The sequence below is a fragment of the Hylobates moloch genome, unplaced genomic scaffold (assembly GCF_009828535.3).
Source record: "Hylobates moloch isolate HMO894 unplaced genomic scaffold, HMol_V3 SCAFFOLD_23, whole genome shotgun sequence".
NCBI classification, from domain to species: Eukaryota; Metazoa; Chordata; class Mammalia; order Primates; family Hylobatidae; genus Hylobates; species Hylobates moloch.
The window spans coordinates 41,331,430-41,354,251 of NW_026652298.1; the positions used below are offsets into that span (position 1 = coordinate 41,331,430).

General features: G+C 65.4%; 4 protein-coding genes across 16 annotated transcripts; 1 reads left to right on the forward strand and 3 right to left on the reverse strand.

Annotated features, from left to right (window-relative positions):
• Positions 1 to 19: 19 nt before the first annotated feature.
• Positions 20 to 2,827, reverse strand: HAGHL (hydroxyacylglutathione hydrolase like). Of its 5 annotated transcripts, none has more exons than XM_032145524.2 (8): positions 2,152 to 2,827; positions 1,733 to 1,797; positions 1,533 to 1,650; positions 1,342 to 1,450; positions 1,160 to 1,260; positions 896 to 967; positions 683 to 762; positions 181 to 447 (listed from the first exon to the last, which is right to left on the reverse strand). In XM_032145524.2, the coding sequence occupies exons 1-8, from the start codon at positions 2,254 to 2,256 to the stop codon at positions 279 to 281; spliced, it is 819 nt and encodes a 272-aa protein (XP_032001415.1). In that variant the 5' UTR covers positions 2,257 to 2,827; the 3' UTR covers positions 181 to 278. The 5 variants fall into 5 exon arrangements, with proteins under 5 accessions (XP_058289879.1, XP_032001415.1, XP_058289878.1 ...); XM_058433895.1 differs by having other exon boundaries at positions 683 to 767; positions 874 to 967; XM_032145523.2 differs by having other exon boundaries at positions 896 to 970; positions 2,152 to 2,825.
• CCDC78 (coiled-coil domain containing 78) lies at positions 2,814 to 7,186 on the forward strand. Of its 8 annotated transcripts, none has more exons than XM_058433889.1 (14): positions 2,814 to 3,402; positions 3,625 to 3,744; positions 3,830 to 3,916; positions 4,132 to 4,299; positions 4,419 to 4,475; positions 4,567 to 4,655; positions 4,744 to 4,822; positions 4,927 to 5,052; positions 5,224 to 5,411; positions 5,528 to 5,627; positions 5,816 to 5,895; positions 6,590 to 6,656; positions 6,729 to 6,805; positions 6,962 to 7,185. In XM_058433889.1, the coding sequence occupies exons 1-14, from the start codon at positions 3,100 to 3,102 to the stop codon at positions 7,071 to 7,073; spliced, it is 1,653 nt and encodes a 550-aa protein (XP_058289872.1). In that variant the 5' UTR covers positions 2,814 to 3,099; the 3' UTR covers positions 7,074 to 7,185. The 8 variants fall into 8 exon arrangements, with proteins under 8 accessions (XP_058289872.1, XP_058289873.1, XP_032001399.1 ...); XM_058433890.1 differs by having other exon boundaries at positions 4,132 to 4,266; positions 6,729 to 6,829; XM_032145508.2 differs by having other exon boundaries at positions 6,729 to 6,829; positions 6,962 to 7,184.
• Positions 7,104 to 8,628, reverse strand: ANTKMT (adenine nucleotide translocase lysine methyltransferase). 2 transcript variants are annotated; one of them, XM_032145526.2, is made up of 5 exons: positions 8,309 to 8,618; positions 8,044 to 8,148; positions 7,805 to 7,945; positions 7,613 to 7,663; positions 7,106 to 7,438 (listed from the first exon to the last, which is right to left on the reverse strand). In XM_032145526.2, exons 1-5 carry the CDS (start codon positions 8,468 to 8,470, stop codon positions 7,190 to 7,192), a joined length of 708 nt encoding a protein of 235 aa, XP_032001417.1. In that variant the 5' UTR covers positions 8,471 to 8,618; the 3' UTR covers positions 7,106 to 7,189. The 2 variants fall into 2 exon arrangements, with proteins under 2 accessions (XP_032001418.1, XP_032001417.1); XM_032145527.2 differs by lacking the exon at positions 7,613 to 7,663 and having other exon boundaries at positions 7,104 to 7,438; positions 8,309 to 8,628.
• Positions 8,629 to 12,210: 3,582 nt separating this feature from the next.
• On the reverse strand, positions 12,211 to 14,701 carry METRN (meteorin, glial cell differentiation regulator). Its single transcript, XM_032145528.2, has 4 exons — positions 14,301 to 14,701; positions 13,706 to 14,106; positions 12,703 to 12,762; positions 12,211 to 12,624 (listed from the first exon to the last, which is right to left on the reverse strand). Exons 1-4 carry the CDS (start codon positions 14,402 to 14,404, stop codon positions 12,308 to 12,310), a joined length of 882 nt encoding a protein of 293 aa, XP_032001419.1. The 5' UTR covers positions 14,405 to 14,701; the 3' UTR covers positions 12,211 to 12,307.
• Positions 14,702 to 22,822: the final 8,121 nt, after the last annotated feature.

A 22,822-nucleotide genomic window follows, 5' to 3' on the forward strand; every position in this document is an offset into this window, starting at 1 on the left:
ATCTGCCAACACTGAGAACGGCCTTTCGAAGCTTTATTCGTAGTTCGGAGGCCCCGTGTGCCCCAATTCGCAGACACCCAGGTCTCGGCGCCCACACGGGCCCCACTGAGTGGTCCTGTGTGTCCACCCAGGAAGCACCAGCTTGCCCACCTCCCGAGGCTGGGCAAATGGCTGGCCAGGGCCTCGAAGAAGGTTCCAGAGGTGGCCCTCGCGTGGGTCCAGCTGGCCGAGGTCACGAGGAGGGACGCAGGCCCCAGCCCTGTGAGGGTCTGGGTGGCTCACTCGTGTGGGGCTGCACTTAGGAGCCCCCACTGCAGCGCAAGGAGGGCCCGCGCCTGTGGCTGCCGCGGCTCGCCCGCCTGTTCGAAGCGCGCCCGCTCCTTGCAGAGCGCCTCCAGGACGTCGGCGGGGACCGCCTTGCCCGTGAACTTGCGCACCGGCTCCTCTCTGCAGGGAGGGGTGCAGTGAGGCGCCGGGCCCACTGCCCACGCGGGAGGATGGCGCCGGGCCCACTGCCCACGCGGGAGGATGGCGCCGAGGGGTGGGCGGGCAGGCAGGCACCTAATGAGCAGCCTCCCCCAAGCCAGAGATGCTTACTCAGCCCAACGCGCGGTCCCCAGATACCTTCCTAAGGGTCCACGTAGCGTAATGGTGGAGGCCCCGGGACAACAGCAATACTCACGCCACCCGCAGGAAGGGGTTGTAGAGGCGCTCCTCGCCCAGAGTCGACGGCACTGTGGGCACGTCATCCTCATCCCTCTTCTGGAGTGACCACAGGCCCTTGTCACCATTGGGCCTTGTCTGAGAGCCCCCCCGCAAAGCCTGTTCCCCCCCGCCCCTTCTTGACGCGGCGGGAAAGGGGCCCTGCCTTAGCCCAGGCCAGCTTGGCTCTCACGTGGTCGTTGCAGGGCTCCACTTTCTGCGCAAACTCCAGGTTGCTGAGCGTGTGCTCGTGGCCGCAGAACACCTTCTGGAGGAAGAGCGCTCGGTGAGCGCGCACGCGGCCACGAAGCGGGGAAAGTGCTCGCGCCGGTGGCCTGGCCTCCCCTGCCCGGTCTGCCCTCAGGTGGGCATTCACTCTGCACCCCTGGCACAGTGAGGGTGCGGAGCGTGGGGGCTGTGCCCACGGGAGAGGAGGGGAGGGCCCAGGCCCGCTCACCGTCTCGGGGGGCAGGGTACCCAGCTCGGCCAGACTCTGGTACATCTGCTGGGCGCTGCCCTCCAGGCACGAGCCGCAGCCGGCCACCGACAGTGCGTCGCCTGGCGGGGGAGGGCGGGTCAGAGCAGATGGGGCGGGGCCGGCGGGAGGCCGGGTGGGGGCGCGCTCCGCGCTGCGGATACCCGAGAACAGGGCGGGTGGGTCCGGGCAATCGTCCTCCCACAGGAAGTAGCTCATGTGGCCGGAGGTGTGGCCGGGCGTCAGGAGGCAACGCACGTGGATGGCCCCGAACTGCGGTGGAGGAGCAGGCAGACCTGTGAGGGCAGGCGGACCCGGGGCGCCCTCCCCGCCCCTCCTGGGAGCGCGCGCTCACCCGCAGCTCCTCGCCGTGCGCCAGCCTGCGCGTCAGCGAGAAGATGCGCTCGTCCGCGCCCAGCACCGCCAGCCCGGGACGCAGCCGCGCCAGCTCCGGGTTTCCCCGCGCGTGGTCCCTGCGGGCGGGCGGGGGCCGGGTTAGGTCGGGGTGGGACAGGGCGGCGTCCTGGTGCCTCCCCCCGCCCCGCCGGTGCTCACCAGTGATGGTGGGTGGTCAGCACAGCGGTCAGAGACACCCCCTCCCGGCCCACGATCTCCAGCAGCTGAAAGGGACGGGAGTGACGATAACAGACGGTCCCGGTGGCCCACTCCCTCCATATCGGGGCGCCAGATCCGCCGCGCTCACTGCCCCAGGCCGGCCAGAGCCCCGGGGAGCGCCGGGGAGCGGGGACCCAGCGGGCGGTGACTGCGCCCAGCGCGTGCAGGGACGGCCAGGCAGCAGCGAAAGGGCGGAGGCCAGAGGCGCCGTAACTTCAGGGAGCCCCGAGATAATCAAGGAACCCCAGCCGCCAATGACTTCCAGAGAGCAGAGCACGTGGGGGCTCGCTCCTGCCAGGGGGGTCGGGGAGGCTGTAGGGGGCACGGCCGGGTCCCTGCCGCCCGCGGCCTGCCCTCACCCTCTTGGGCACGGCCACGTCCACGGCCACCGCCTCGCGCGTGAGCTCCTCGATGACCAGGTACATGTAGTTGTCCTCGAGCACGGGGATGACCTTGACCTTCATGGTCACGGAGCTCGGCCACCCGTGCCTGCTCCAAAACAGGCCCCCCAGCCCACGGTGCCCCTTCAGGGCGGGGCCCGCTCTCCACACCCTAGGAAGGGCTGTGCGAAGCGGGCCCGGTCAACACGTTGGGGACTAAAGGAGAAGCCCGGCTCCCCAGGAACTCCCCGGCACTCGCGTGGAATTCCACGCACCAGGCTCCAGCAGGAGCGGAACCCGGCCGGTCCCCATCCCGCCCCGGCTCCGCCCCCAGTCCGAGCCCCAGTCCCCAGAGGCCACGCCTTCCTCCCAGGCCCCGCCCCTCGGCCCCCCGCCCTGCCGCCGCAAGACCCCTGACCGCGGGCAGCAGCGTTCACCCGCCGCCCGCCTCACCCGCACGGCTGCGCTGAGGGCCCGAAGGACAGACAGACGGAGGCGGGGCCTCGGCCGCCGGTCACGGGGTCCGGACTGAGCGCGGCGCTGGGCTCGGGAGCCGCCAACCGCCCCCCTCCGCAGACGCGCCCCGCCCCCGCCCCCGCCCCCGCCCGGCCCGGATCCTGCGCGCGATGAGACCACAAGGCCCGGCGCTGTCACCTCCTCCAGGAGGCCCTCCCGACGCCTCGGCTGAGCCAGTCGTTTCCGAGTTCTCCGGCCCCTGATGGGGACGTCGCTCCCCCCTTCTCAGGCCGGAGGTGCAGAGATATACCTCCCCGTCCCGGGGCTCGGCCAGCACTGCTAGGGACACAGAAGGTGTCCAGCGAGTGTAGCTCAGGGCATCCTGCGGGCGGGCTGCCGCTCCGTTCCGCGTGCTTGTCCGCCGCGCCCAGGCTAGGCGCTTTCACGCACCTGGTTCCATCTGCACAGGGTATGTGCAGGGGGCGCTGGGCCGCATTCCCCAAATGGGGAAACGGAGGCACGGAGAGGAAGAGCTGTCCTCCCTCCTCCGCAACCACCGGTCTGGCTGGCCTCTGTGGGCGGCGCCCTGGGAGTCACCTGGGACCAACAGAGGCCTTGGCAACGCACGCAGCAGTGCTTGTGGCAGCAGCAGCCATAGGGAGGCCAGGCGTGGAAGCGGCACCAGACTCGGAGCTGGCCAGGGTCCCCTCGCCTATGGAGCACGCAGCCACCACAGGCCCCAGGCCTGGACCTCCCCCTTGGCGGGTGGAGAATGTGAGTCCTCTGGGACTCGCCGCTCCTGCCACGGGGTTGAAGTCTGCCCGTTCCCCCAGAGGCCAGGAGGGTGCAGGTTCCTGCACCCTGGGTCTAATTTCAGCCAGGAGAGGGACTTTCGCAGCTCAGCCAGGCAGGGAGGAGGGGCTGATGACTGCATGAGAGTGGCGCCACAGCCCAGCCTGGGACCCAACTGGGGAATGGGTGGCGGTGCCTCCCCAGGTTGTGCTGCGAGCCAAGGACTGGCTGCCAGGAGCTCCTGGGGGCACCGCAGTGTGGGCCACCAGCTTGGAAGCAGAGGTCCCACCAGATCTAGCGCTCAATAAGGAGCAGCAGCTGCAGGTGGGTCTGGGGCCCCAGGGTGCTGTGAGGAGGGAGGGTGCCAGCAGGGCCCAACAGACTCCACCTCTCACCTGGCCACCCACAGATCTCCAAGGAGCTGGTCGACATTCAGATCACAACCCACCACCTACAGGAGCAGCACGAGGCTGAAATCTTCCAGCTGAAGAGTGAGGTGAGCAGCCATGTGAACCAGCCTCAGTGCACGGGGGACAGGGGGGTGCAGGCCCAGGACACGTGCCCTGCATGGGTGTGCACACGCAGGTGGCATCTGTGGGTCTCGGCCTGCCCCATGAGTGCTGCGTGCCCCTGAGTGTGCACCAGGTGAATGTTCACCTACCCCAGGTGGCCTGCAGCCAGGTGCACCCGCTCATGCCAGTTGTCCCACAGATCCTTCGGCTGGAGAGCCGGGTGCTGGAGCTGGAGCTGCATGGAGATCGCACCAGCCAGGGCTGTGCAGTCCCAGTGGAGTCTGACCCCAGGCACCCCCGGGCACCAGCCCAAGAGCTCAGACACAAAGCCCAGGTGCCTGGACACTCTGATGACCGCAGATTCCAGGTCACCATGAGCACATGGAGGGCCTGACTGGGAGAGGCCAGAGGGAAGCCTCAGCAGAGGCCTCAGCGAGATTGGGGCTCACCCACCCCTTAGCCGTCCCTGCCCTCCCTTCCATTCAGGTGCAGCCCAAGAACGCCATGAACCCCAAGAACGAACAGCAGAGGCTGGGGAGTGGCGTGAGTGTGCAGCCACCTAGCTCAGGGGAGAGGGCAGCACCAGAGACCCCAAGCCTAGGGTCTCATCCAGCCAGCCCTGTGCGCCCCACAGCTGCTGGGGGGCCAGAAGCAGCTGCAGGGAGAAGTGAAGTGGGCACTGGAGCATCAGGAGGCCCGGCAGCAGGCACTGGAGACGCGTGTGTGAGTGGCCATCTCACCTGGGGCCCCATCCCGGAGCAGAGAGAACCCCTCATCGTGGGCCTGCTGAGCCTCACCCCCGTGTCTTCAGGGCAGCCCTGGGCCGGCAGCTGCAGGGAGCCCGAGAGGAGGCCAGGGCAGCCGGGCAGCGACTGGCCACACAGGCTGTGGTGAGGCCCTGCCCTGCCTGCTTGGAGACCTGGAGGGTGGGGGCCCCACAAGCTCAGCCGGGGTCCACTCTCAGGGCACAGGTTGAGGGCTGCTTCCACCCCAGGTGCTGTGCAGCTGCCGAGGCCAGCTCCGCCAGGCAGAGGCTGAGAACGCCCGGCTGCAGCTGCAGCTCAAGAAACTAAAGGACGAGTACGTCCTGCGGCTGCAGCACTGTGCCCGGGAGGCAGTGGTGAGCCGTGCAGGAGCACCCTGAGGCCTAGGGAGCCCAAGCCTGGCCTGAGTGTGCTGGATAGCTTCAGGGAGACCCCAGGACCCCCGCACTGCTCAGCCTGCTGGGGTGGGGGGATGGTTGGAAAAGATGGGGGGTGGGCCCCATGCGGACCCAGCCCGCCGCCTCCAGGAGCATGCAGACGGTGCAGGCCAGGCGCCAGCCACCACGGCCCTCCGGACATTCCTGGAGGCGACTCTGGAGGACATCCGGGCAGCGCACCGCAGCCGTGAGCAGCAGCTGGCCCGGGCTGCCCGCACCTACCACAAGAGGCTGGTGGATCTGAGCCGCAGGCATGAGGAGCTGCTGGTTGCCTACAGGTGGGCCCCGCTAGGATGGGAGGTGTCGGGCATCTGTGGGTCTCTAAGCCTCTGTGCCTCAAAGGCTTGGTGTACAGCAGGAGTGGCCCCAGACAGACACTGGCCTACCCTGACAGGTCACCTGGGAACCCCCAAGCTATTTTTGACACAGCCAGCTTGGACCTGGAACCACTGCCCGTGCCCCTCGTCACTGACTTCAGCCATCGGGAGGACCAGGTGAGGCTAGAGACCCCCAGAAGCTCCAGGCCCAGGAGTCCCCCCACCCACCCACTGCCCCACACCGGCCTTGGCCCCAGAACTTGCCCCAGGCCTCATCCTGGGCTCAGCAGAGACCTCAGCCCCGGGCCTCTGAGGGGCCTGCCTTGTTCAGCCAACTGAAGCGTCCCCACCACAAACCTCTGTAGCACGGCGGGCCTGGGGCACCACTCTCATCCCCAAAGAAGGGACCCGGTGGAGCCTCCCAGGGGGGAACGTCAGAGCCACAGTGAGTGCCCTCATGGGTGTGGGGGAGGCCTGTGGGGGATGGGCAAAGAGCACAACGCCTGCACCCTGGGGCCCCCAGTTGCTCCACCAAGCCCCGGCCAGACAGGGTCTGGTCACAGCAACGCACTCAGTGGCACATCCCCACCCTGGGGTCCCTCCGTGGGTCCCGGGGACACTGACAATCACAGGAAAGAGAAGAGGGGCTGCTGCAGGTGGAGCTGGCCTTGAACACCGAGGATCAGGGAGAGCACACCTGAGGGAGGTTTCTGCTGAGACCTGGAGGACTCCAGGGGTGGGAGCAGGCTGCCTGGTGACCCGGCCAGCCCTTGCCTCTGGGCCTCCATGTTCTCAGCTGTACAATGGGCAGGGCTCCCCAGGGACCATTTCCCAGGGTTTAGGGCACACCCATGTGGGGGTGGCATCCCTGTTGATGCTGGGGTCACTGTCTGGGCTGGCCTTGTGGTTTAGCCCTCCCCGAGCAGCCAGCAGAGCCCCTGGGCCCGGGCTGGCCCCACACACGGATGGCTCCAAGGCCTGGGGGGGGCCACAAGAGCACGGGGAAGCCCATGCCTCCCTCACTCACTCCCAGGTGTCCCCTCCCGGCTCTGGGAACCTGACTCAGCACGGTCACAGGTCTGTCCCTCTGTCACCACAGCAGCTCTCAAAACCACTCCTCCTTTCCTCTCTCCTCACAGGGGCCTGGACGCTGCATCCTGGGCCCAGATCCACCAGAAGCTCCGGGACTTCTCCCGCAGCACCCAGGTAGGAGGCAAGGGCTGGCCCCGGCTCCTCCTCATGCCATGCCCCAGCTCATGGCTTACACCCTCATGCCAGGCAGAGCTGGAACGGGAGCGGGCACAGCTGCTGGTCCGGGCCACGATGGCTGAAGAGCAACTTTCTGAGCTACAGGAGTACGTGGACCAGCACCTGGGCAGGTGGGCAGAGGGAGCTGGGTGTGACCCCAGGGCCCTGGTCTGGCTGGAATGGAGGATGATGGCTGCCTCAGGTGCTAGAGGCAGACCTGTCCACAGCTGGGCAGGTCACTTAAGCATGGTCCCTCTGAGCAGGTACAAGCACGAAATCCTGAGGCTGAGGAAGCTAGCAGGTGCAGGGGACCCCTGGAAAGTGGGGGCTGTGCCTCCAGCCAAGCCCCAGCATCCAAGGACCGGCAGCCACTAGGCTGTCTCCCAAGGAGCAGAGCAGAGCCCGTCACAGCAAGCACGGAGCCCTCCCACCCAGCCCCCCATGAAACATGAGTCAGGATAGAACCCAGAGTCTTTATCGTGTCTGAACACTCAGCTGGCCTGAGAAACAGGGCCCTCCGGGACGGAGACAGAACTAGGTCTGGGGGCAGCCTGGATGGGTATCCGCGAGGAGACGGCCTCCCCAGCCTGCCCACCCTCAGGAACATCATAGGCCCATACTCGGTCCAGGCCCTCGCCAACCACGGCCACAGGCTGCCAGGTGGGGAGCGGGAAGCGCCCAGACACCACGCGGGCCCCGGCAGGCAGCTCTGCCCGCAGCTTGTCCTCCAGCAGCGAGAGCTGAGGGAGAGAACAGCAGAGTAGAAGGGGCGGGGACGGGGCCGGTAGAAAACAGCCGCGCCCACCCCCCCAGCCCCAAGCCTAGCACCCACCAGGCGGGCCCAGGCCTCAGAGCAGCAAACACCCTGGGGTGTGGCTGGGGCTTCCCAGCAGGGCTGGCAACCCCGGACCTACCACGCTAGGGGCCAGGAACACAGACACGTTGCGGCAGTCCCTCAGGCTCACCTGCCGGAAGAGAAGTCGCCCCAGCCGGGGAGAGGCCGGTGGGCACCGGGTCATGGCAGCTTCCGAGTCCCGGCCCCCAGCCCTCGCAGGTGTCAACCGCACCTTGGGCTGTCAGCGGGTGGCCAGGGACCCCCAGGTTACCTTCCAGAGATCCTTGCGGCGATAGCAGACGCTGCCGGCACAGCCGGCCCTCCAGGCGTGCAGCCGCGCCAGCGCCACCAGCCAGGGGTTCAGCTCGTAGCCCACGGCCGGGCGGAGGCCGCACCTGTGGGCCGCCAGCACCTGTGGGCACCGAGAGTGTGGGAACCAGGATGGGGGCAGGGGCGCCTGCCGGCAGGTGGGCGGTGTGGGGCGGCGAAGACCCCGACGCGGGCACTTACGATCCTGCCGTCGCCAGAGCCCAGATCCACCGTTTTTCCGGGGCGGCCTCGCAGCAGCGACAACACGTGCTCCACCTGCCCCGCGCTCGCGCCGACGTAGGGCACCTGGACCGGGAGGCGGCGAGAGTCCACTGGCCGTTCCCGCCCCGCCCGCAGCCCGGCCCGAACTACCCGACGGGGGACGGAGCTCACCCCGGCCCCGCCCAGACCTTGAGACCCTGAGCGGCAGCCGAGCTCCCCTACCCGGCCTGGCCCCGCCCCGCACCTGCAGCCGCAGCGGCACGCGCCGGAAGCCGGGCTGGAGCAGCAGCGCCCACACCGTGTAGGCTGCCAAGCCCGAGCCGGCCGCCGCCTGCAGCAGCTCCAGCGCGCCCAGCTGCCGCTCGCGCAGCTCCGTCAGCGCCTCGGCCGGGTCGTCCTGCTCCATGGCTGCGGGGCGCGCGGCTCGTCCGCCCAAGGTCCTTCCCGGCTCGGGTCCGCGGCCCTCGCAGCCTGGACTGGGGCTGGCGGTGTGCCCTCTCCCTCCTGCCGGGAGCCGCCGCGCGACACCGGAAGAGGCCGGCAGAGCCCGCGCGGTCGGTCCGTTGCGCTGTGCGCTCCGCCCAGCCCGGCTCTGCCCTCCCGCGGGTTCCGGCGAGCTGCAACCTCGCGGGCTCTGCCCCGCCGTGTCCGGCTCCAAGCCTGCGAGGGTCGGCTCCGTTGGTCCGCTCTGCGGACCGCTGTTTGCGGCCTGTGCTGGCTGCTGGCGACCCGCGGAAGGGGACAGGCCGGCCCTGCCCTGGGGGAGCGCACGTCCCGGCGGGAGTCGGGATACACCCGGCGATCTCACGGGCTACAGCCCCAGGAAAACGGGGCTGCGCGTCTTTGTCGTGGAAGGAAAGGAAGCCTGCCTTGGAGAAGGGCGGTCCTGGCCCCAGAACCAGCCGGGGGCTCGCGTGGGGCGGCTGGAGCCCAGGGAGCCGGTGGGAAAGCGGCTCCCCGGGATGAGACAGCGTCCAGGCGCCAGCACCCCCGTGACTCTGCCTCGGGGAGACTGGTGGGGGCGCTCCGCTGACTCGGACACCCAGCGCCAGCCAGACCCCGGGAGGACATCCTTCCAGTTCCCTCCTACAGCCTGAGCGATGAGCCCCAGTGGGCGGTGAAGGGATGGGGGGCTGGGGTCTGAGGGAGAAGTGCATGGAGGAGGGGCTGACACGGAGGAGAGCTTGAGCAGGCCCAAGAAGACAGATGCTGGCTCTCAGGCGAGTGTGGTGGGAGGAAAGCCGGATGTCACAGGCGGGGGCCTCTGGCGCCTGCCCAGCTGCAGGGAAGGCAGACAGCCCCGGGAGTGGGGAGATCACCTTCCTTCTCCAGAAAACGACACACAAAAAGACTGAGTTCCTGGAGGTGACCTTGTGAAGCTGGGGGTGGGAGGCGCACGTGGAAGAGCCGAGCTCTGGGTCAGGCAGCTGGGCCACGACCTCCACACGCAGGATAGGGCTGGACACCCATGAATGTCGGGGGTTGCCTGTGCGTGCCCTGGCCTAGCTCCTCCTTAGCCATCCGTGGCTGGGGTCGAGCCCCTGCGGGGACAGAGGCTGCTTCCAGACATGGGTATGCCCCAGACCACAGTCCCCAGCTCCCAAGTGTAGAGTGTCTCACAGGCCTGCCCACATGTTGGCCCCAGCCCCACCCAGCTCAGCGTGTCCTGTCTCCTGGGGGCCTGGAACGGCCCTCCCAGGAAAGGAAGGGTGTACACTGAGCTCTAGGGGGAGCTGACAGCGCCCATTCCTGTCCTGCTGCCTGCATTATTCCCTGCACCTAGAGCAGTTACCTAGGAGGCTTACTGGATGAATGCACCTAACTGGACTCTAGCGTGCACTCCCCACGCTTCTTTTTTTTTTTTTGAGACTGAGTCTCGCTCTGTCGCCCAGGTTGGAGTGCAGTGGCGCAATCTTGGCTCACTGCAACCTCTGCCTCCCGGGTTCAAGCCATTCTCCTGCCTCAGCCTCCCGAGTAGCTGGGATTACAGATGCGTGCCACCACATCGGCTAATTTTTTGTGTTTTATTAGAGACGGGTTTCACCATGTTGGCCAGGATGGTCTCCATCTCCTGACTTCGTCATCCGCCCGCCTCAGCCTCCCAAAGTGCTGGGATTACAGGCATGAGCCACCGCGCCCGGCCTCCCCACTCTTCTCGCGTCCACACCAGGCACTCTGCTTCTTGGCCTTCGGGCACTCTGCAGCCACCTGTACCTGTGTGAACTGGCACTTGCCTGGAGGTGTCTGTGATCCACAGGCCCCAGGCTCCTGTAGCTCCTGCTCACGTGCTCACCCACACCGTCTCCCTATCTCCCATGCTACTTTGGCCACCCATCCCCAGGGCAGGCATGAAGCCCATGGTCTAATGCTCCAAGACCCATTCAGGCACCGTGGCACTCCTGTGGCCCTGCGTCTGCCTGTGTCTCATGAGAAAACAGGTGGTTGCAAAGCCAGGGCTTTCTCTGGGAGGGTCTGTAGGTGCAAGGCTCAGGCACTTCTGAGACAGGTGGGTAGAAGCCAGGGTTCGGCCAGGGCCCAGCCCAGGGAGTTTGTGAACAGGTGGACTTGGGTGTGGCTGAAGAGGAGAGGTTGTAGGAAGCTGGCCAGAGAATCAGGGCAGGTGCCAAAGGTGAGGGGGTTGCTCGGCCCATGGGAAAGCCTATCCAAGACAGAAGTGGAGGAGGTGGTGCAGAGGGCACACGGGCTACCTCCTCCTCTAGTCTTTGCGGAAGTGTTTGGGCTGGGGGCAGATGGATGGAAGGCTGTGGGCCCCAGAGGAGCGGTCCTGTGCCTGAGCCCTCAGCATGCCACAGTTAGGAGTCTGGGGAGAGGAGAGAAGCAGCAGGGAACCTGAGGTGGGGCAGAAGGTGGGAGAACCCCCACAGTGCATGACGCCCAGCAGCTGCGCTCCTCACCTATCCTCATCAGCCCTTTGGCAGACAGGTCATCTGTGTGAAAGGGTAAGCCCCTTGCACGTGCAGCTTTCAGACAACCCGCCCTGTGGACGTCCCAGGGCGGCGCTGGAGGTGACCCCCCAGGTGTCCACAGAGAGCATGGCACTCATCAGGCATCTGCATCTGCTAACCTGGAGAAAAGACCATGTTTGTGGGCCCTGCACAGCCGTGTCCCTCACACAGCCTGTTTCCCCCTTGAAAGCTGGGGACTTCGTCTGCCTGGGCAGGGCCTCTGGCCTCCACCCCCACCCCTGGCCCAGGCGAGAATGGAAAGCCATTTCTGGGGCTCAGCCCAGGGGTCCCTGGCCCTTGAGCCGTGGCTGTCTCTTTCCCAGGATCCGAGGAGTTGGGGTGAGAGGAGGCAGCTCGCACAGGGCCAGGGGTCCTGGAACACCCCCATCCAGGGGCTTTTAGCCTCGGGGCCTTGGGCTGTGGCTGTCCCAAACCTCACTGGCCCTTTATGCGGCTGAAAGGCCAAGGAGGAAGGCGGAGACAGTGACAATGGGGCCAGTGGCGGGAAACGGTCCTTAGAGACCCCATTGTGCACCCCGCCCGCCGGAAATGGGCACAAGCAGGACCCTGCAGAGGGGACCCCACACCCTCCGGGCTCCTCGCCACGTCTGGATGCTCAGCACGTCGAAGGGGCTTGAGGACAGAGGGGCCCATTCTTCCCCAAGGGCGGGACAGGGCCAAGGATGACTCTGTGGGCTCACAGCGGCCACGGGGGAAGTCGGCACCCTGCCAGCCTGCAGCCCCTTCCCTCACAGGCCTGGCTCAGAGCCAGAGCGCTGTGCGCCCGCCTGCCCCCACTATACCCGAGGGACCCTATGCTCCTCTGCCCCTTTCCTCTCCTGCTGAGCCCCAGAAGCACCCGGCACAGGAGGCAAGTGGGAGCCAGCCAGGGAAGCGGGCAAGGGTGTGGGCGAGGACGGGGCTGGTGGATGCAGCAGAGCAGAAGCTTGCATGAGTGCAGGTCCCCATGTGCCCCCCACCCAGCAGCGGCCCCTCCCCGGAATGTGGGTGTAGCTCCTCCTGACATCTGCTCTCCCTCTCAGTTGCCAAATGGTCTTGAACAAGATACCATTCCCCTGAGCCTCACTCTCCCGCTGGGAGGCAGGAATTGGAGCCATCCTCACAGCTGCAAGGCAGGCCCAAGGCTGGGCTGGACACAGGAGACCAGGTCCACAGCAGCTTGTGTGAACAAAGTTCTTATTGATAGTCCCCATCACCTCCAAAGCAGTGGGCCCCCCACCCTCCCTCCTACCAGCCCCTCCCCAGCACCCGATCCCTCAGTGCAGCGCCACCTCACAGGGGTGGAGGTGGGCAGCACGGGCAGCCTCGTAGGCACGGCGGAACTCCTGGAATCGTGGGGCACAGCCCAGCCAGGCCTCCCCAAAGCGGCTCCAGCCCATGAAGAGGAAGGTGCCTGGGCCCGGGCGGACGCCACAGTGCAGGGGGGTACGAATGGAGGTCAGCCCCTGGTCCCCGGATCCCCCCGCCCGGAACAGCGGCGGTGTCTGGCGGAGGACACGGGCGGCCACCACGGTGATGACAGACTCCTGCAGCTCCACATCATGGGCGACCCCATGGATGATCCCATGAATTACTGTGGGGAGGCATGTGGCTGGGGTGGGCATTCAGGGGAAGGCAGGCTCCAGGCTCCCCCCATGGCGGGGACACTCACCAAAGTCGCTGGTGCATGCGGCCAGGAGCAGCTCAGCGTCGCTGCAGGGCCTGCAGGCACCTGGCATGCAGAGGGGGTGGTGAGGACAGGCCCTGCCCTCTCCCAGCAGCACCCCAGGCCCCATCCCTTGTCCGCACAGGCGGCAGGAGGCAGCAGGCAAATGAGCAGAGCACGCGCTCGGGGCCTGATGGCACCTGGTGGTCCCAGGGAGCCACACAGCAGGTGTGCACACCCTCGGCGACACCTGTACTCAGGAAACACACTTGCAGGTGCGCATCTCCAAGGCAGGAATGCACACGGACATGAGCCTGGGGGCCGTGCCTAGCGATCAGCTGTCCTGGGCCGCCCTCCTGCACTCCCATCTGACATATGCACCCCAGCATCTGGGACCCCTCTAGTTTCCCGGATCTGAGGTCTGAAGAGCAGCAGCCCAGCTAGGGTGATAGGAAGTGGGGGCAGAGGAAGGGTGGTCTGGGGTCCCTGGCCCAGGGCCAGGGGGCAGAATAGTGAGAGCCCATCCCTTTCAGGGTCAGGCGCCAAGCTCCAGGAGAGCCAAGAGCTGGGCCTGGTGCCCTGCAGGGAGGCGGGCGGCGTCTCCATGGTGACCGGGCTGCACAGTGGACTTTTGTTGGTTGGGCTGGGGGAGGGGAGAGAGGTCACCGCTGGGCCAGGGAGCTCCGGACAGCTTTGGCCGGAGGGTTTGATTCTGCCCCCACCATCTCCTCCCCCAACCGTTCAGGAACCAGAGGCCCAGGATTGCCCTGCCCGGCCTCCCCTTCCCTCCACTCTGCCCCTGCCAGCTCTTTCCAGAGATGAATCCGGAAGGGAGGGCGGGAAGGCCATCCCTCCCCAGCAGTCCCAGGCTGTGTGGCCTGACAAGCCCATTCAACCCTTGGAGCTCACTTTTTCCCTCTGCAGTGGGGCCGACAAGGCACATTCCCGCCAAGTCCAGGCAGGGTAAGACTTCGGGACTCCCACCCTGTCCACCCAGACCGCCACTCACCGTCTACGCCGAGACCGTGGGCCTGCGGGGGCAGCTCGGGGCGCCCGTCCTCGCGCAGCTCAAAGCGGAAGGCGGCCACGCGGCGGCTGATGTCCCGGTGCGGCGTGGCCTGCAGGAAGAGGGCCCGGCGCTCGCGGGGACCCCAGCGCACGCAGCGGCCCCCTGCCGGGCCCGGGCCCTCGGCCAGCAGCAGCTCCAGGGCGCCCCCTGCGCGCTCCGCGAAGACCTGGGCGCCCGCGAAGGGCCGCACCGGCCGCAGACAGGCGATGCCGGGCCGCGCTCTGGGATCGGGGCCGCCCAGGGTCAGGCGCAGCGCCCCAGCCGGGTACAGCCACTCAACCGCACCCTCCGCACAGGCCAGGGCCAGCTGCCCCACGCTGCCGGGCTCCTGGGTGAGGCCGCTGGGGACAGGACGGGACGGGGCGCTGAGACGGGGGCGGGTCCCCGCCCGGCGCAGCCCCCGCTCCCTCCCGGGGCCGCCTCGCGGATGGGGAAACCGGCCCAGCGCTCTGCGCGCTCCGAGAGGCGCCTGGGGGGTCCTGGCCGCAGCGCACCCCGTCCCAAGTGCGGGGACAGCCCCTCGCCCGGGCCGTACCTGCCCCTCCAGCTGCAGCGCTCCTCGGAGTAGCCGGCGCGGGCGGCCGGGGCCAGGAGGCCGCAGCACAGCGCGCAGAGGAGCGCCGCGGCCGGGAACCCCATGGCGCGGCGGGCGGCGTCCGGGGAGTCGGGGCTCTCACCACCGCTGCCCCGGCGGGGCGTGGGTCCGGGCGGCGGCGGGAGCAGCCGGGGGCGCCGGCCGCCCGGCCCCGGCGAAGCCCCCAAGCCCGCGGCCGCTCCGCCTGCCGCGCAGCCCCACAGCCCGCGCCGCCTTGGAGCGGGTCGGGAAGGGGGCGGGGCCTGCGGCGTCTCGGCCAATCGCGGCGCGGCCCTGAACTTTCCGCCAATAGCAGGCGCGGGGCGGGGCGGGGGCGGGACCGGAGCCCGGGCGCCGCCGGAGGACTATCCCACGGTCCAAGCGCCTCGGGGGTTGGGGGGGCCTCGGCGCCGAAGGGAGGCTCCTTGCCCGCCCCGCGCTGTGCGTCGCCCCTTCGCCGCGCCCTCACCCTGGCCTCGCCCCCCGCGCCGTCCCGATCGGAGTCCTAGAGCCCTTGATGGAGCCGGGGTTTTGAGGTCCACTGGAACCTCGGGGTGGCAGTAGGGAAGGTGGTCCACCTGGTGGCTCCGCCTCGCCCCCGATCGGGCGGTCGGGCCTAGTCCTTCCTAACACTGGGACCTGGGCCTGTTGGCCACATCCCTCCCACCCCGGTCCGGTCCTGCTGACCCCTCCCCACAGGCAGGTGGAGCTCCAGAGGAGAGGGGTCGTGACTTCAGAGGCGGGTAGGGCCTGGCCTGGGGGCTGCGCCTTGGCGCTGAGCCAGGCCTTGGGTTTTGGTAAGGGGGTCCTGCTGTAGAGCACGCAGCCCGCAGGGTTAGGCCCCTTTCCTCAGACCTAGCGGCACCCCATGGTTGCCGGATGACTGACCCCAGGCCAGACTGGGCTCCTGGAGGGGCGTGAATGGAGCAGCCACGGGCACCCCTGCAGGCCTGCAGCACATGGAGACACAGGAGCTGGGAGGACACTCCTGGGGCACAGGAGCAGCCCCCACCCACCAAGACGAAACAAGCAGAAACAGGCGATTCGCAAACACTGTAGCCTCAGTCTGGGGCAGTGTGGGATTCCCAGCAGCCGGGACCGCTGAGTTGGCCTGATGGGAGGGAGTGGGCAGTGGCTGGCCAGGTGGACAGGGAGAGAATGGGGGAGAGCAGACAGCCTGGGTCAAGGGCCTGAGGAAGGAGCTCTTGGCAGCCCATTGAAACCCCAGGGCATGGGTGGTGGGTGGGGACGACAGGTCAGATCACAGAAGGCCTAAGGCACAAGCAAAGGGGTCCGACTACATACTGAACCCCTTACGGACGGCGGAAGCTTTAGCCGGGGCCTGCAAGGACCAGTATAGACTGTGCACCCTGAAGATGTGAACAGTCCATCCCCTGCCCTCAAACCTCCTGCCACCCGGCGCTCGAAACTCATGGTGGACAGATGAGTTCACCAGTGGCAGTCAGACAGATGAGGCCAGATGGCCCAGTGGCAGTGGGAGGCTGGATCCCACTGACCAGGCCCTCCCTCAACCCCAGGGCCCTCCCAGGCCAAAGAGGAACAAGGCACCTACTGGGCTCCGCCAGCCCCTTGCTCTGGGCGAGGTGCAGGTCAGAAGCAGCCATCACAATCCCCAAAAGGTGGAAGCCTCCCAAAGGCCTGTCTGCAGCTGAGTGGACAAGCAAGTGCAGTGGGTCCAATTTTTTTTTTTTTTTTTTTTTTTGAGACGGAATCTCATTCTGTCACCCAGGCTGGAGTGCAGTGGCTCGATCTTGGCTCACTGCAACCTCTACCTCCTGGGTTCATGCCATTCTCCTGCCTCAGCCTCCTGAGCAGCTGGGACTACAGGCGCCCGTCACCACACCCAGCTAAATTTTTGTATTTTTTTCTTTTTTAGTAGAGAGGGGGTTTCACTGTGTTAGCCAGGATGGTCTAGATCTCCTGACCTTGTGACTCCCCGCCTTGGCCTCCCAAAATGCTGGGATTACAGACGTGAGCCACCGCGCCCAGGCTTTTTTTTTTTTTTTTTAGATGGAGTTTCACTCTTTGCCCAGTTGCCCAGTTTGGAGTGCAATGGCGCGATCTTGGCTCACTGCAACCTCCACTTCCTGGGTTCAAGCGATTCTCCTGCGTCAGCCTCCTGAGCAGCTGGGATTACAGGCATATGCCACCATGCCTGGCTAATTTTGTATTTTTAGTAGAGACGAGGTTTCTCCATATTGGTCAGGCTGGTCTTGAACTCCCGACCTCAGGTGATCCGCCCACCTCAGCCTCCCAAAGTGTTGGGATTATAGGGTCAGCCACCGCGCCCTCTGGTGGTGGGTCCATTATTAAGCCATAAAAAGGAACAAAGTTCTGGCCCCTTGACACCCGCTACAGCCTGGATGAGCCTAGAGGCTTATGTGCTGAGCAAAATAAGCCAGAGACAAAAGGACAAACACTGTTGGATTCCACTTCTGTGAGTCACCTTAGAGTCGTCACGGTCATGAGGACAGAAAGTGGAGCAGGGGCTGGGGAGGGGAATGAGGGGTTGGGGCTTAATGGGGACAGAATGCTGGAGCTTGATTACACAACAACATAAACCTACTCAACAGTATGGAACTGCACACTTTAAAATGGGTAAAATGGTAGATGTTATGATGTATACCTTATAATTAAAAATAAAAATTGGCAAGGCGCAGCGGCTCCCACCTGTAATCTCAGCACTTTGGGAGGCCAAGGCAGGCAGATCACAAGGTCAGGAGTTCGAGACCAGCCTGGCCAACATGGTGAAACCCTGTCTCTACTAAAAATACAAAAATTAGTTGGGTGTGGTGGCGCACGCCTGTAGTCCCAGCTACTCGGGAGGCCGAGGCAGGAGAATCGATTGAACTCGGCAGGAGGAGGTTGCAGTGAGCTGAGATCACGCCACTGCACTCCAGCCTGGGTGACAGAGCGAGAATCCGTCTCAAAAAAATTAATTGATTAATTAATTACATAAAAATTAAGGCCAGGCGTGGCAGCTCATGCCTGTAATCTCAGCAGTTTGGGAGGCTGAGGCAGGACGATCGCTTGACATCAGGAGTTCAGGACCAGCCTGGCCAACACGGTGCAACCCCAAGTCCACTAAAAGTACAAAAATTAGCTGGGTGCAGCACCTCATGCCTGTAGTCTTATCACTTTGGGAGGCTGCGGCAGGAGGATTTCTTAAGCCCAGGAGGGTGAGGCTGCAGTGAGTGTGATTGCACCACTGCACTCCAACCAGGGCGACAGAGGAGACCCTGTCTCAACAAAAATTAAAAAATAAAGAAAATATAAAAATCGTAAAGGTTAAACGGTAGACTCGGCCTGGGGCTGGGCACATGAGGTGCTCGCAGAGGTGGGGAGAGGCACACGGGTCGGACGGCAGCAGCCGACCCCGGGTCGGCACGGTGGGCTCCAGGCGCCCTCTGGTGGCGGCGTGAGGGTCAGCCCCAGACACCCTCCTGACAGCCTGGGCCCTGGACTTCTCCCCAGGCCTCCCCCAGAGGGGCTAGTGTCTGTGGTTGGAGGGAGGGATTCCTGGGGTGACCTGGTCTGGAAGGGCACATGCCTGGCCCCAAGTTGACGCCTCAACCCCGGGCGTCCCTGCCTCCTCCCCAGCCTCATCTCTGGGGATCCGGTGCCAATGCAGCCACCCACAGGAGAAGCCCTGGACACACACCCCTTCTCCTCAGCCCCTGGCCCCACCCAGGAAAGCACCTGGCGTCAGTGGTTGCTCTGCTGCCTACAGGAGGGGCCTGGAAGGCCGAGTCTGGCCTCAGTGGCTATGGGTACAGGACCCGAATTGCCAGGGTGCTGGTGCTCAGTAAATACCAGCAGACTAAGTGGGGGGTGGCTGGGCAGAGGAGTGCCTGGAAGGCATCCCCAAGCTTAGGTGATGCCCCGGCTGTCTGTGCTGTTTGGGGGCCCCCTCGAGTGCCCCAAGCCCCAGACCCTCCAGTGCCCTGAAACCCCAGAAGGGGCCTCTCTCCATTTCCACCCCAAGTCAGAACAAGAACGACAGCAGCAAGACGTACTCAAGTCAGAGAGAAGGAAGAACTTCCCTTAGGCTTTGTTTCTGGAACCTTGGGCCTGGCGCCTGAGGCTGCCCCTGGAGACTGCAGAGGCTGGGGCAATCATCTCCCCCGCCTGCGGGTCAGCCTGGCCGTGGCCAAACACAGATGCCATATCACAAGGCCCCTCAGCCCAAGGCAGGGCAGCCAGCCTCACAGCTTGTCCCGAAGCCTGAGACTTGGTTTCTGTTCCTCGCTTGCCCAGAGGGCCCTTGGAGCTGCAGCCTGAGGGGATGCTGGGGTGGGGGCGGTCGAGACCCTGGTCACTGCCACATGGTTCCCACCTTCGGCCACTGCGTTCTCCCCCCAAACACAGGTCCTGGCTGGTGGAGGACACCAGTGCTGCATTTGCCATGAACTGGGCCCCATCACTGCCTGGCACAGGCAGCCCCACGTCCGGCAGGGGAGCGGCTGCGGACAGGTGGCTGCCCCACGGAGTGCCGAACAACTCGATGGGGAAACCACAGTGCCAGGCACAGAATAGGAGCTGTCACAGCCAGGGCAGGAGCTGCGCTGGCTGGGGCCCTGGGGGAGCAACACCAAGGATGAGGGGAGTTGATGGGAGGGGGCAGGAAGGGAGCCCCAACCCTGGGGAGCAGAGGGGCAAAGGCCCTGAGGCAGATGGAACTTCGAGTAAACCAGGAAGCACAAAGGGTGAGCCCCGGGGGCTCCTTGTTTGCTTGAAGCTCCATCTGCCTCAGAGTCTTTGAGCTGCTGCAAAGGGGAGGCGGGTAAGGCTGGCCCCACTCAGGCCATCGGCCCTGAGGGAGTTGGGGAGTTTGGATGTGCCAGCGAACAGAGTCCCCTGGGAAATGGGGAGGAAGCCTAGAAAGAAGGGTCAGATCGCAGGCCAAGACCCCCACCTGTGTCTCCGTTCACTGGCAGCGGAGCGAGGAGAGAGGTGTGGGCTGACCTGAAGCCAGCCCCTCCTGTGTCCCCAGCTGAGCCCTGCATGGGATTGGCCAAACGTGCTGCTCTGCTGGCCACCCTGCTGCCCCCTCCCTGGGTGGAGCTGGGGTCTGGGACAGTGAAGATGGCTCCTACAACTGAGGGGCAGTGGGTGTCAAGAGCCTGTCAGACCATGGGCCACCCAGAAACACGCTCTGATAGTGCAACTGTGAGCACTGGCCTGCGTCCCCTCTACCCAGCTGACCTATGAGACTCAGGGTGCTTGGGGGCCCATCAAGGACATAGTCCTAGCTGCCAACTCATCCAGGCAGCCTGCACAACCCCTGGCTCCCCTCCACCGGCCACCTGCCCCCCTGTACAGGCAGGATCCGCCCTCGCCCACCCACAGGCCTGCCCCTCCAGGCCCACAGCAGCAAGATTCCTGTCTTCGGGCTGCTTTCCTCCCTTTGCCGAGAGACCCACCCCCCCCACACACACACACCTCGCATCTCTTCAAGGAGCCAAAAATGCAGCTGCCGACTGATTTGCTGCGGAGCTAAAAATAACTGCCGGGTTCCAGCCAAGGCCCAGGAAAATATCCCATTGCTAGGAGACAACCGTTGCCGGGAGACCGCCATTGCTAGGCGACGCGTGTTGCTACGGTGATGGCTGCGCCCTGAGTCATCCTTAGCCTTGATAGGGGGCGGGCCAGGCAGGGAGCAGAGCTGGAGGGCATCAGAGAAATCCCACCGCCCATGGCACTCAGGGCACCCCCAATGGCTGTGAGGTTCTCATGCCTATGGGTGCCCATTCTGGCTGTGGAGGGGCCGGGACGGCCAAACACACCCACAGCCTGCTGCCTCACATGGATGATCCCGGGTGCTCTCGGGCTGTGCTCTGGGCAGGGGGCAGGGGCAGTGTGGGGGGGGATGGTGGTGTGGCCATCTGGCCCCCGGAGCAATCGCTTTGCTCTCCAGTGTGGTGATCTCACCACAGGTGCAGAGCTGAAGTGAATGTGGGTCCCCTCGCAGTCCTCCAAAGTCTCAGGGCAAGATGTACCAGCAGCCTCTGGTCCTCATCCCCATGGTTCCAGAGTGCCCTCCCAGCCACCTGAGGGAGACTCCTCAGTGCTCAGGCATCAAGGCAAGGGGTGGTCCCAGTGAAGGATGCTCCCGGTAGGGGTTCTGCAGGGGAGGGGCTCTCCAGGTGAGGGGTGCTCCAGGTGATGGTGCTCCAGGTGAGGGTGCTCCAGGTGAGGGGTGCTCCAGGAAAGGAGTGCTCTGGATGAGGCTTCTCCAGGTGAGGGGTGCCCCAGGTGCCCATCGGAGCCCAGGCACATACCGCCTCCCATATCAGTCTCCAGGACCAATGGAGGGGTGCAGGCCTGAGCGGTATCCACATCCCCCAGAGGAGACCAAAGTCTGCTGCGCAGCCCCCTTTGTCCAAGCCACTTCCGTCTGGGGTGGGAGCTGTTCTCCAAAGGTGTCCTCTACAATGGGTCTCCGGCCACAGGAGGTGATCCAAACTGCTGGTGCCAGTCACCTTTCATGCTGCTGACGCATCACTCTCTCCCTCATTCGCCAAATTTGCCATGCACCTGTGACGTACTGAGCTGGAGGCTCCGTGCCCAGGGACAGAGTGGTGGGGCTGAAGACCCCACCCTGACCCTCAGCCGGCACAGTCAGCCAATAGCTCATCAAACGCACCATCAGACACCAGGCAGACACACGCTGAGAAAACAAGGTCCTTGGTGCTGGGGAGGTGACGACACCAGTCTGTGGCCCTGTCCACCTGAGGGAGGGCACCTAGGGGAGAATACGTTAGCCAAGGTCTGAAAGGCAAGTAGTCACCCAGGTACAGGTGGCAAGGGAGTGCTCCAGGCAAGGGGCCAGGAGAGGAGTGCTCCAGGCGAGGGGTGCTCTAAGGGAGGGGTACTCCACATGAGGAAATGCTCCAGGAAGGGGTGCTCCAGGGGAGGGGTGCTGCAGGGGAGCTCCAGGTGAAGGGAGGAGTGCTCCAGGTGAAGGGAGGGGTGCTCCAGGTGAAGGGAGGAGTGCTCCAGGTGAGGGATGGGGCAATCTCCTGGCCCCAGAGGAAGGCCAGTGTGGCTGAAGCTTCATCCTCAAGGGGCCAGGTATAGAGCGAGGCTGTGCGCCAGCCGTGCCAGGCACTCAGGGCTGTGCAGACTGCAGCAAAGAATGGACAGGGCCCTGGGAAGAACAGGACCACGACTGCAGGGCAAAATGACCCCGCTGCACCCTGGGGAGAAAAGGAGATGGGAGAGGGGTGGAGAGACCAGTGGGGAAGTAGCTGCCACCAGCCATGGTGGAGACAGACAAAGTTGCCCGGCACAGGTGGGGTGACAGAGGTGGAGGGTAGGTGGGTCACAGCTGGTGACAGAGGTGGAGGGTAGGTGGGTCACGGCTGGTGACAGAGGTGGAGGGTAGGTGGGTCACGGCTGGTGACAGAGGTGGAGGGTAGGTGGGTCACAGCTGGTGAGAGAGGTGGAGGGTAGGTGGGTCACGGCTGGTGACACAGGTGAAGGGTAGGTGGGTCATGGCTGGTGACAGAGGGGGAGGGTTGGTGGGTCATGGCTGGTGACAGAGGGGGATGGTAGGTGGGTCACGGCTGGTGACAGAGGGGGAGGGTTGGTGGGTCACGGCTGGTGACAGAGGGGGAGGGTAGGTGGGTCACGGCTGGTGACAGAGGGGGAGGGTAGGTGGGTCACAGCTTTGGAGGACCACGGTTGGCCTTTCTGTGATATCTTCCACTCACTCTTCCCTGCTCAGATGCCCCACAGGCAGGGCTAGCTTCTTGGGCCTCGCCAGGGTTGCATGACCCAAATGCCTGACTCCCACGCTCACCCTATGCACTTGGGGTGTGTCCGGCCCGCCCCGTGCGCTTGGGGTGTGTCTGGCCCGCCCTGTGCGGTTGGGGTGTGTCCGGCTCCAGCCCCAGCTGGGACTCAACACAAGCACAGCTTGTTCTCTGCCTAAGGCCCTGGCACCTGCTGTGGGGTGAGAGCCCCAGGCACGAGGTAAAACCCTATCGGGGGCGGTCCACGCCTGCTTGCAGTGGGGTGGAAGCTGCTGCCTGAGGGCCAGCCTGCCAGACCACGCACCGGAGACGCCCGGATAGGTTGGACCGCCGCTCCCCTGTTGCCCCAACTGTCTTCACGGGGCTCGTCCTGTCTGCCCCACGCCGGGCAACTTCTTTGGTCAGTACCCAGGTACCGGGTAAGACTTACACAGAAGAGCTGCTGCGCTCACCCCAGGTAGACCCAGTGGCGCTCCCACAGCAAGCACAGAACCACCCCCACTCCGGGACCCAGCCAGGGTGCCGTCAGTCTGACCCTCCTTCCCGCTGACCCCAGGCCTCACACCAGCCCCTCCAGCCGGGCTTCCCATCAGGACGCTGGGACAGCAGCTGGTTTCACTCCTATTCAGATACTCTCAGGGGCCCCATTCAGCCCTGTAGCTCTTTCCCGGTGCAAAGACCCCCTCTGCTTTCCCCACAGCTGCT